The 12,389-nt window shown below is 51.4% G+C and overlaps 1 protein-coding gene across 1 annotated transcript in view; it reads left to right on the top strand.

Moving 5' to 3' along the window:
- Positions 1-12,389, top strand: part of DGAT2 (diacylglycerol O-acyltransferase 2) — a 38,521-nt gene that overhangs the window by 6,565 nt on the left and 19,567 nt on the right. Inside the window, exon 2 of the mRNA XM_049889789.1 lies at positions 9,871-9,999. Within this exon, the coding sequence (XP_049745746.1) occupies positions 9,871-9,999 (129 nt within the window). The remainder of the gene's footprint in view (positions 1-9,870; positions 10,000-12,389) is intronic.

The raw sequence follows: 12,389 nt of genomic DNA, 5'->3' as shown, positions 1-12,389 counted from the left end.
GGCACAATAAAAAGGAAAAAAGACTGTGACCTTTCAGAAGCAGATTGCCAGGTCTGTCTTGCGAGGCACCTCTGGGTGGGTTCAAACCACCAACTTTTTGGCTAGTAGTCAAGAGGTTAACCATTTGTGCCACACAGCTGCCAGTGATGCTTATGTTAGTCCTTATCATTTGTCCTGTGTGACATGTGTGTCAGGCCCCCAACACTATGGAGAGCGGCAGACTCTGCTCTGGGGCATCCAAGAAAGCTTCACCGAGGTGGGGACTCTGGGTGTGAGTTCTTCTGTTTACTGATGGAGCGCTGCCTGTGTGTCAGACCCTGTACTGCACGCGCAGATGGATCAGCTGCGGTTCCTGCCTTTGAGGAAACAAGACCGGTGGGGATGTTTACAAGATGACTGCGCCATGATGGGGAAGGAAGCACAGGGGGATTGTGAAGGTCTGCAGGTGAGGGTGGGGCAACTAAGTTATCCTGGGATCAGGGAAGGCTTCCTGGAAGAGGTGACATTCGGTCTGGTTCTTCAAAGATGAATAGATGTTAGCAAGGTAGACAAGAACATTCAGGCAGAGGGAACAGCATAAATAGAGGCACCAGATTTGAATGGATGGGGCATCCCAATTTTAAGACCCCTGAGCAGCCCTCCTGTGCTGGGGTCCTGGTGCACTGAGAAGCAGAGACAAAGGAGACAGAGAGGATGTTGTCTCCAGGCCTGGGGAGGCTCACCCAGGCCCATCGGGGAGGAAGGTTTGAGTTCTTGAGAAAGGAGCCTGGTACAGTCAGCATTTCTTGGCCTCTGGGGCCTTCTGGGTATGGAGCTGCTGCTAGATTTGAGGGTCCACAGGCAGAGCCCTGGCCTAGGTGTCAGGCCTGGGGTCTGTCCAGCCCTTGTTCTGCCACTGAACTACTGCGTAGTCTCTGCAAAACACTACTCCTCCCTGCTCCTTAGCCTCCTTAACTATAGAATGGGCAGAAGCATGATAAGAGTATCTGTCCAGCTTATAGTAAAGACCCAAGGAGGCTGGACATGTGAACCCTCTGGGCAAGTCAACAGAAGCAGGAACTGTGAACTCCTTTTATTATTATAGCAGATTTAGCAGTCCTGACCAAAGGGCCAGAAGCCTAACTTTGCATCTGCTTCCTGTGTGATCTTGGGGAAGACCTTTCTTCTTGGGCCCTCAGCTTCCTCCTCTGTATAGTGAAGTGGGCTGAATGAGATGATCCTTTTGAGTTCCTTCCAGTTCTGCTGGAGAAATAGATTCCAGCCTTGCCTCTGACTTCTGTGGGCCCCTTGGGGTCAACCTCCTCCTTATTTTTATCTTCAGCTCCACCTTGTGAAGATGGGGCTCACATCTGCTGGGGCCCAGGTAAGTGCCTTAGCAGAACCCATCTCCCCATGATACCCATGCATTGTGATAGGGGCCTATTTGGGAGACTCCTTGATGATGCTCCTGCAAGCTGGTTGTGTTGCCATGGCAACCCCTCCCACTTCAGTAGGTATTTTTTTCATGTGCTAGGTCTGAGGGTGGGTGTGGGAAAAGGCCTTCAGGGTTCTCAGCGATTACGTCCAGGGTCTTTGTTGCAGCCTCAGAGTATCGGGGACATGGTGTCCTGAGAGATCCTACTTCATCCTCACTTCCCAGGACTCTATCTTACTTCATGAAAACCTAATATGTGAAAACTCAGGCTTCTAGAGTAGCCTGAGGAGGGCTTTATATTTCCTATAGGGAAATCCTTTGTGGATAAACATTTACTAGTGATTTCTAGCAGAGCACCAAAGGCCAAGTTGGCAAGACCCCAGACTTCAGTTAGTCTACCCTAGTGTCTCCCCTAATTCAGTGCCAGTGGGGAAACTGAGACCTAGAGAGGGGAGGAAGAGGCAGGGGTCCTAGTGACTCTGTGGGTGCCCAGGAAGCCTGCTTCTGGCCAGGACCCTGTACACCAGGCCCTGAGGAGTACAAGGGTCCTGACTGCCTGGTCAGTGCATCCCTTCCAGCACACAGAAGCACAATGACATGTTGGTTTTCCAATGGTTTGGCTTCCCCTTTGGACCAGATGTCCTGATGGGCTCTGCTTTAAGGACACCTGATTTTCTTACAAGGGATTATTTGTCCTTCCAGAAAAGAACTCACGAGTGTGCTCCAACCCCCAGTGCCTAAACAGTGCCTAGAACCAGGTAAATGGCTGGCTGGTTGTCTCAGGGCCCTTAGGCGCCACCTGAACATGGGGTGGAGGGGATGGGAGATTGGGTGGCTCTTCCTGGCCTCCAGGGTGATCAAGACTCCTTGGTCTGACATTCCAGTCCTTCATCCCTCCCCCTCCACTTAAGCAACTAGGCTCACACACTCCATGGTCTCTATGCTGTCTCTCCCTCCTCTGGGCCTTTGCAAATGCAGTTCCTGCTACCTGGAGTCCTGACCTTTTACCTCCCTGCTGTTAGCCTGGCAACTCTTAATCATCCTTTCTGTCTACCCGAGCTGTTACTTCCTCCAGGAAGGCATCCTTGAGGACACACCCTAGGCTGAGTAGGGGCCTCCCCTGGATTCTCTCTCCCTGACTTACCTTCTGTGTATAATTGTTCACAGCTCTCTTTCCCCGGCTGTATCCAGGGTGTAGGGCCCAGGAACAGAGCTCAGCCTCTAGCTGGTGTCCAACAAGCAGAGGAGAGTCAGGGCCTTGAAGCTCCTGGTCTAGTACAGAGCATGGCCTTAAAGGGTACTTAGAAAGTGCTTATTGGTTAGATGTTAACATTTGCGTTCCCCTCATCTCCCTTCCTCCTGAGCCTTCCATTGTTGCCTTTACCTTTAACCCCAACCCTCCAGCCTAAGGAAACCTTTCCTTCCTGATTCCCTAGAAAGCCCTGTTTGCCTCTCATGGCACAGGTCAGTCAGCCATGGACTGGGTTTATCTTGTCCAGGCCCTATTTAGTCATTGCAGTCCCATTTGAGCATTTAGTCATTTAGCAAACGTTGACCAGGCGCACCTGCTCTGTGCATGGGGACCCAAATGAATCAGATGTGGTCCCTGCAAATAAACACACACTGTATCCCATAATGAGAAAGGCTGAGTCCAGCAGTGAGGTTGGGGCATGGGATGTGGTCATGCCAACCTGGGAGGCCAAGGAAGGCTTCCCAGAGGACAGGTTGGCAGGTTGGTCTCCAAAGAGTCAGCGCTCACTGCCTCCTAGGTGCCTGGGAAGTAGGTGGTGAACAACCGACCCAGCCAGACTTGGAGGTGACGGGACTCTACCTGAGGGATTGTAAGCAGGGCCAAGAGTGTGAGATGTCCTGGAGGGCAGGAGCCTCTGGCTGAGCATGTTGTGTGGCACCGGGTGGAGGCAGCTTTGTGTGTGCGGCTCGGGAACCTAGCCCTGGCCTGGGACCCTTTAAACCATCGTGCCTGGCCCTCCAGAGCTGGCATTTTTGTATGACTGGTCCTGTCATCATCACACTTGTGGGCTTCTACTAAAAGGTGCCTGGGGGAGCCTAGAAGAAAGCTCACTTCTGACCTTGAAGAAGTGGCATCTATTTGGCACTTGGCTTTGCTTCTTGGACCTCACTGGGGCCAGAAGGATCTGCCAGGGGTTTGTATGTCCATCCCTCTGCCTCCATGAAGGCTCATACCCAGTCCTTTGTAGTAGTTTGGTGGTGACTTCCTCACGTCCACTTGGCACCTGGGGGTCGAGGGAAAAGCTCTGGGTCTGACAGTAGGCAGTCACCTTAGGCCCAGGTAGAGCCAGGTGTGGTGTTCTTTGGGCTGGGGATGTGAGCATGATGACTGCCCACTTGAGGAGCCCTTCTGGCCGTTGGCACCTCTGTCACATTCCTGGCATCTTTCTAGTGTTCCAACAGATGTGCCAGACACTCTGGCCCTTTTCCATAAGTTATTTACACTCTTCACAGCTGCCCTGGGTCATAATTAAAGAGTATACTGAGGTAAGAGTCAGAGCCGAAAATTGAATCCCAAGTTGGTTTGATGCCAAAGCCTATACTCCAGGACATGGCAGGGGTCATTACACCCATTCAACAGGAGAGGACAGAGAGGAAGTGACTTTCAAGGTCACATAGCAGGCAAGAGTCAGAGCCAAAAATTGAATCCCAAGTCAGTCTGATGCCAAAGCCTGTACTCCAGGACACGGCAGGGTTCATTATACCCATTCACCAAGAGAGGACACCAAGGCTCACTTGATAATTAACCTGCATTCACACAGCTCTTTAGTTTTTACGAAGCTCTTGCCTATGTATTACCTCATTTAATTCTTGCAACAATCTGGTGAGGTAGATACCAGTGCCACTGTACAAATGAGGAAACTGTAGCTTGTCCAGGATGTGACTCAGCAAGGCCACACTTCCTGTGCGTTAGGGGCCAGGTTCTCCTGCCTCCCAGCCTCCTGTCTCTGCACCTTCTCCAGGCTGGCACGCCCCCACCTCAGATACCAGTAGCGGAAGTTGGGGAGGAAGCAGTGCAGGCTGTCCAGGGGCTTGACCTGCCCATCTCTTCTGCAGACGGTGTTTCCCCACGTGTGCTCTTGCGTCCCCAGGGAAGCCGGCCCTGCCCAGTGCCTCCTGCCCCACACGCCACAGATCCTCTTGGCCCTCTCTCTACCTCATTACCCCAAATTCTTTTTCTTCATAGCTCTCATCACTGTCTGATGTTACATCATACATTTACATGTAGGTGTTTTAACTCTCCCTCAGCAGAGTTTAACCTGCTGATTAGCTGAGACATTATCTCCTGTGTTCACTGCTGTTTCCCTAGTGCTAGGACAGTGCTTGACACCTCGGAGGTGCTCCATGTTTCAGGTCTTATCCCCACCCACCTCCTCCAGGAAGCCACCGTTGACTACTTGACCTCTTTCTGACTTCTCTACTCTCAACTTCTGTTTTGGGTAAGTGTGAGCCCCCACTTCTAGGATGCTGTGCATTGTGTTGGGACCTGCCTCATTATCACCCACTCCGAGTCCTTGTTTTGGCACTTCTCCCCAACCACAGTGGCCACTTTCCTCCTCTCTGCCTCCCCAGATTTTGTCTTCAGGGCCCCGCTGAGGCTGCACCACTTCCTTGGAGCCTCTCCTGCCACTACCCACCTTCTATCACACAACCTCATGACCACGCACCTCTTGGAAAACTTTGCGTTTGCTCATTATTTCTACCCCTTCTCACTCCGGTAGATGATGAACAATGAATCACCTGATAAATGCCAGCTGCATCTTATATGCAGTTTTTTTTCATTGAATCTTCCTACCAACGCTGTGAGGTGGGGGTCTTTATCCTCATTTTACAAATGAGAAAACTGAAGTCAAGAGAGGTTAAGTGACTTGCCTGAGGTCACAGAGCAAAGCAGGGGCAGGACTGACCCAGAACCCTTCTGTGGTCATGCGGGCTGGGGCTCAGACTCTGCTGCCCTCTGGAGTGTGTGAGAAGAAGCCCAGCAAACCCTGGTTTCCTCAGCCAAGGGGTACAGCCTCCCTGGTCACTCTGCTATCAGATGTTGGGCAAAGAGCTTTCAGACACACCCATTGCCACCCCCACCCTGGGCTGGGCCCCTGGGACTGAGGGGTGTTTGGCTCAGTGGCAGCTCTGGTTTAGCTCTTGCAGCAGGAGCTCGACTTGTGGGACTTGTGGGCGCGTATGGGGATGGGTGGGGTGGTTCACATTCCTGGCACAGCCAGCCTGTAGGAGAAGGCCCCACTAGACTTGGGGCCTGGTATGGGGCAGAGTAGGCAGCCATCCCCTAGCCAGAGGTGTGTTCCTGAATTCTGGGTGTGGACTGGTTTGTGGGGGCCAGCTTGCAATAGCGTGGCATTGTGGAAATGATGAGGGACTCGGAGCCTAAATACCTGCCTTGAGTCTTGGCTCCGCTATATCCTGACCTTGAACAGGTGATTTGACCTCTCTTGGGTTCTCTTCACCTCAGTTTCCTTCTTGTGAAATGAGGTTGTCAGTCCCTGCCTAGCCTATCTTCCAGGGAGTGCTGTGGGACAGTGAAGCACCCTGTAGTCGGAGGGAAGGTGGTACATTTCTGGGTGGTAAGAAAGCTCCTTCAGACTTCCCTGGCAGCTCTTCTTCCTCTGCCTTACCCAAATCTAGGAGCAAATGAGCTGTGTGAATAAATGGTGAAATGTGCCCTGGGGTGGGGATGAGGGGAGCAGCTATTTGAATAGACAATAGACAGTCACCAGTGTTGAACTTCCCACCTAATGTACAAGCCATAGTTACAACCCATACTTACAAACCAACCCCCCCCCCGTAAAGCCCATTATATTAAAAATCCAAGGTACATGCAATAATGGTTCATAATAACAAATGATTGCTACTTTGCAATGTCCATTAAAACATTATTATTTCTGTATTATTATGTTAAAGATATTTTAGTGTATATGGAAGTGTTCCTTTAATGTTCGTTACGCATAGAAAGGTACACTGTATACTAAATACTAAGACAAACGCTTGACTGGTGTTAGATATTAACCGTCCCTAACTCTTCCAGATTATGTACAGATTTGACTCAAAGACAGACTTAGAAACGGAACTTGTTCATAACCCAGGAACTGCCCGTATTGAGAATCTTTTGTCATAGGACTAGTCAATTTATTGTACTGTAGCCTCACCTTCTCCTCCCATGAAAAAAAGAAGTCTGTAGGTAGGGGCTTCTGTTCTCACAGTTGGGAAACTGGGGCTTAGGGACACTGAGAGAGGTTTACTCACTGTCTCCAGGGTCTTCAGTGGTGGAGCTGCCTGGCAGCTCAGTCTAACTTGTGGTCCAGGCCTCCAACTGCCTCTGGGGCTTATGAATTCAGTCACCCATTCACAAACCTCTACCTATTCCTTCTTTCATCGGGCCCTTTGCAGAACTCTGGGCACACAGATGAATCAGGTACCAGCCCTGACAGCCAGGAGTCGCTAGCAAAGGAGCCAAGTGAACAGGCCCTAACTATGGTGGGACTGGTGCTGTGAGAGTGTAAGGGAGTGTGGGTGTGCCGAGAGAGGCTGGAGGGTGGTGAGGAGCAGATTTTACAGGGACGTAGCTAGAGGCTGAGGCTCCCTGCTAGCCCTATCCAGGAGTTGGGAATACTCAGGCTGGGTGAAGGTGGTGGCATTGGTGGCATCTGATGGCAGCATGGGCATCCACACCAGCTTCTACTGAACCCCTCCCAGCCATGTCTAGGGCAGAGGAAGTGCTGACAGCTTGGTGGCAAGGACTGGTAGCGACCTGGGGGTTCCCAACTGAATCCTTACTTCCCGTCTGTCTGAGCAACTGCCCTAGGCCTGCTGCAAGGTAGAAAGTATCTAGGTCCCAAATACCTGGCCAGGAGTCCTCAGGAGGGTGGACTTCAGAGTGAGTGCAGTTGAAGTGACCATGCAGTTCATTTTTCCCTCTTGCCCCCGTTTTATAGATGGGAAACTGAAGCCCAGAGAGGTGAGGTGATTTGGGCAAGTTAATGGCAGTCAGTGGTAGAGCTGGCACTGGAACCTCAACGTCTGCTGCCACTTTACCTGCCACATAATTAGGGTGCCTGGTCCTAGCCTACCCTCTGAAGAACAGGGCATTCATTTTCCCCTGTCCCCTCCCTGCATCCTCCCTGCCCCCGGCTTTGTTGTGTGGAGAAGAGAGAAGGCACTTGGGAAAACCTGCAGCATAGGGCCAGAGCACAGGCCTGGAGACTGGGCCTGAACTGAGTCCAGCTCTGCCATCTTCTGACTGAGTGACCTTGGTCATGTCACTTCTCTGAGCCTTTCTCCACCACCATCAAAATGGGGGTGATGATCCCAAACTCACTGGGCTCTTGAGTCAGAGTGCCTATGGAAGTACTTTGGAGGCTCCAAAGCTTCGTGGGCTTCTTGGCATCATACCTGCCACCTAGCCCTACAGGGAGGGAGCCAAGGGGCCCACCGAATGGCCAGAGCAGAAGCTTGCTCTTCCTGTCATTCAGCAAACCTTTCTGAGTATCTGCTCTCAACCAGGCCTTGGCAGGGCTCTGGGGACCCAGACATGGATTGACTCAGGCCAGCCCTCAGGAATCTCCCAGTCTGATGGAAGAATGGACTTGTAATCAGCAGTTAGTACAAGGTGAAGGCAGTGGGAGCCCAGAGGGAGGGCCCCCGGAAAGGTTTCCTGGAGGATGTGATGCCCTCTTTGGGTTTCGAAGGAGAGTTAGAGGATCATCAGATGGGCAAGGTAGGGAGAGGCCTTCTAGACAGAAGGAGCAGTAACTTGATATTTCATAGGTTCATAGGGAGCTTCCACTGGTGCCTGGGGTTCAGCCTCCATGGACAGGCCAGCTCCTGGGGCAGGGTTCTGGTCAGCCAGGTTAGAATTATCTGGCCAGGAGGCAGCTGAGAGGGCCTAGGCCTGAGGAATGCAGAGTTCCAGACCTCCCTCTGCCCTCCCTCTCCAGAAGCACCAATCTTTATTCCTCAGTAGACTTTGTGAACATGTCCCGCTTTGTTAGCATAGCAGGGCTGTGGGTACGAGTTGGGGCTAGACAAGGCAGGATGAGAACAGAATGGGCAGTGTGGGAAATGCCTGGGCTTTGGCTGGACTTGCTGTGGGATTTGGGAGAGTCCCTCAGGGCCTCAGCTTCTGGATGGTATAATGGGTGAGAGTTGCACAAGATGGTCTACAGTTCCTGCACTCTGACCTTATCTGATTATAAAAGACTGATAAGTTTAGCAGAAGGATCTGGATTCGGCACAAGGAAGGATTTTTAGGTCTTCCTGGTCATTGGAGATGTGGAGAGATGTTGATTGGGGATATGTCACCAATGTGGAATTTCTACCCCTGCCCCCAAGCAAGAGGGCTGCCATAAAGCCACAGTTGGTTGGCCCTGATCCAAAGGTAGGGGGCTGGACAAGATGACTCCAAGGAGCGCTTTCCTTCAGCACTCCTTGAGCCATGGCCTTGGGATCCCATCTGCTGTAGGAAACAGTCATGAGATGTCAAAGTGACCATCAGGCTACCTTTTCTCCATTGCCCTTTGTTCATGCCCAGCAGGAGGCAGCAGCTGTTGGATTTCAGGGCATCTTCCTGGGGGCACAGCCACAGAGCCAATTAAATGGGCATAAAAAAAAAACCTTGTCCTAACTCCCAGGCTTGGCATTTCCTTGGTAGCAAACATAATTCTAGCCACTGGTATCCTCCAGGCAGCCTGTAGCTCACTGGCCACTGGACCCTTTGGGGAAGCAAAGGCTTCTACCTGCCTCCTCTCCAGGTCCCAAGCTTGGGGCACAGAGATGAAATTGACAGTGTACATCTCTCTGAAGGCCTGGGGACCAGTGTTCGTGTCTGGTGGTAGTGGTGGTATTGGCGTTATTGTGGATGGGGGTAAAGGGCCTCAGCTGCTGTTAGCCCTGGAGATAAGGTGGGGGGCGGGCAGGGAAGGGATTATGGATGCTCAAAGTACACTTGGAGGGAAAAAAAAAATTGCAAATTGGATGTTGCACCTGTGTCCTTGGCCTCACAGACACAGATAGCAAAGATCAAATATTTGTACTAGATCCAGATAATGAATAAGGACAGGAGTTTTGTTGGAGCTGGGGGAGGGAAAAGAACGGACAATTACAGAGAGCCTCTCCAAGGTCCAGCCAGGGCTAGCCTCTTTAGATATTGCATTTGGTCTGCAAAACAACTCTATGAGGTGGACACCATTATCATTACGTGCATACAGAAACTGGGCCACAAGGAAGCATGTGAACAGCCCAGAGTTAACAAAACTATTGGGTGACAGGGCTAGGGTTTGAACCTCCCTCTGGCCGAATCTGTGGCCCCTGCTCCTCTCACATCTAGGAAGGTGTTTGTGGGAGGTGCGTTGGGGTGGGGACTCTGAAGCTCAAGGGAAGGGTGGCATCAGGCTGACATCTCCCTTCTGCTGCAGGCACTGGCTCCAGCATCCTCTCCGCCCTCCAGGACCTCCTCTCCATCACCTGGCTCAATAGGTCCAAGGTGGAAAAGCAGCTACAGATCTTCTCGGTGCTGCAATGGGTCCTGACCTTCCTTATGCTGGGTAAGCTGGGGCTTAGAGGTCAGTTAGGCAGACAGGCCAGGGCCACCTCCCCAACAGAGGTTAGAGCAGAAGCTCTGCTCTACAGGGCTAAGTGGTGAGGGCCACGGGCAGCCACTGAAGAACGTCTTCCCACTCACTCACCACCTTTTGGATCCTGGATCAAGTGCTGTCCACCTAGACATGCATGAGCACTAAATGAGATTCAGTGGGAGGTGGTGATGTGGTTCCCATTTTATAGATGGGAAACTCAAGTCCCAGAGATGGTAGGTAACTTGCCCAAAGTCATGCCTATTTGGATCCAGGTCTGTAGGTCCCCTAAAGCCTGTGCTTTTCCCACAGTGCCACTCTGTCTCCCAGCAAGTATTTTCCAGCAGTCATGATGCTTTGCCTTAGAGAGATGTGGTGCTGGGCTTGAGTCCTGACTACCACAAATAAGTTCTGTGACCTTACACAGGTCGTTGAGCTCTGTTAGTTTCTGCATTTCGAATGTGAGGAAAAGCTGCCTACCTCACATGGCTCTTGTGGAGATTAGAGGTAAGGATGAAAGCACTTAGCACAGGGCCTAGTCGAGGTGGGTGCCTATTATATGGGAGCTATTGTTGGGCAGTACCCTCTAGCCTCAGCCCCGGCCATCATCCACCCCTTGCTAGCCGTATTTCCCAACTGCTTGCCTCGGCCAGTTTAGTGCTTGCTTCTTTCTGTCTGTCAACACTTCCCATGTCAGTGCTTTGATTGCTCCTTTTGCAAGGCTGGGTGGGTAGCCATCCAGGCCAGGTTCAGGGCATTGTGGATTGTCCAGAGGGAGGGTGGAAGGCCACCCCCTGTTCTCCTAGAAGCCTCTTCTCCCTCCCACAGGCCCCCGTGTCCTTAGCATAAGAAGTAGCTTCCCCAGCACATCAGGTCAGACAAACCTGCTGCAAAGCACCATAGAGTACATTCCAGAGCCAGTGAGAGAGTCCTTGTGGGCTAACAACTCTTCAGGATTGTCCAGGCTGATTGGAGATTATCAGCAGTTACCATGTCAGTGTAGGGCAACCATCCTTCCAGAAGGAATGGGGGCTCTAATACCATGCATCCAGGGCAGCTGCAGGGCAGAGGGTGGGACGGGGGTGCTATATGTCAACTCCCTACAATGTGCCAGGCACTTCACATGTCTTTCCCCAAATCCCCACTTCATAGGTGAGGAAATGGAAACTCACAGAGTTTCCATGACAACCTGAGACTGAGACTCACTAAGTGGCAGAGTTGGGATATAAGCAGAAGCCTGTGCACGGGCCTTGCCTGGGAGTCCAGGATTAGTGAACCTGGACTAAAACAGCCAGTCTTCACCCTTAGGCCCAAGAGTGGGCTTCACGGGCCCCTAAAATTAAATGCAAAGACATATGCGAGAGTGTATGTACATTTTTCTGGGGAGAAGGGCCATTGCTGTCTCGGATTCTTACAGAGACTTATGGTCTGAAAAAGATAAACACTGGTCTGGGGAACAAATTAAACTAGCTCCCTCAGGGCTGAAAGCCCCAACTTTGCCTGTATGCGACCAGTTATTAGAATCCTGGGCTGGAGAGCACAGTGTTCAGATAGGGAGCAGGGGGTCCCCTGGGGGCAGAGCCTGGCCCAGGGTCACATGAGAGGAGGTAGTAGGACCAGGACAAGAACCCAGGGACTCCAGCACCCCAGATCCCTGTCTAGTCTGCTGCACCAACATCCTTAGTCTCCAGTTACACCCCAAAAGACATCACCATCCCTATCTTAGTGGGCCGGTGCTTGGCTGGTAGGGGACTGAGCAGCTGGTAGAACCCCAGCCTACGCAACAGGTGTTGGCTTCAGACTGTAGGTTAACAATCGATCAGGCCCAACCGCAGCCCAGAAACCAGCCCAGCATCTTCCCAACGCCTTTGTGTAGGCGGGAGCTAGGCCTGGGTAGATGAGCAGGTCTGCTGAGCCCTGCTAACTACTGCCTGAGCAGCCCCAGCCCCTGCCTGCTGCTACCACCCAAACGCACTGGCCAGGGCTCGCCTGGTGATGCAGAGACTGCCAGAACCCTATCGGCCTCCGTCTGGACCAGAGGTTTCTTACCATTTTTGTGCCATGGAGCCTTTCTCAATGTTTTAAAATGTATGATGTAGAGATTTCAAAGATTATCTCAAAGGAAACCAATGATACTGAAATATAAATACCCACATTAAAAAACCAAACTTAATAGGTAATAGTATATGTTCTTTTTAATTAAAAGATTAAATAAAAATTTCTAGCAGCAGGTGTAATAATTAATATAATGCTTTTAGTGATGAATAAATGATATTTCAAGGCACCTGCAGTTGCTGTAATGTAATGTGAAAATACCTTTGTTTTCTGTTGGTGTCGCTATCAACAGGTACTGCTAATACCAC

This window comes from Elephas maximus, chromosome 7 (assembly GCF_024166365.1).
Source record: "Elephas maximus indicus isolate mEleMax1 chromosome 7, mEleMax1 primary haplotype, whole genome shotgun sequence".
Classification (NCBI taxonomy): domain Eukaryota; kingdom Metazoa; phylum Chordata; class Mammalia; order Proboscidea; family Elephantidae; genus Elephas; species Elephas maximus.
This window is presented reverse-complemented; position numbering and strand designations above follow the sequence as displayed.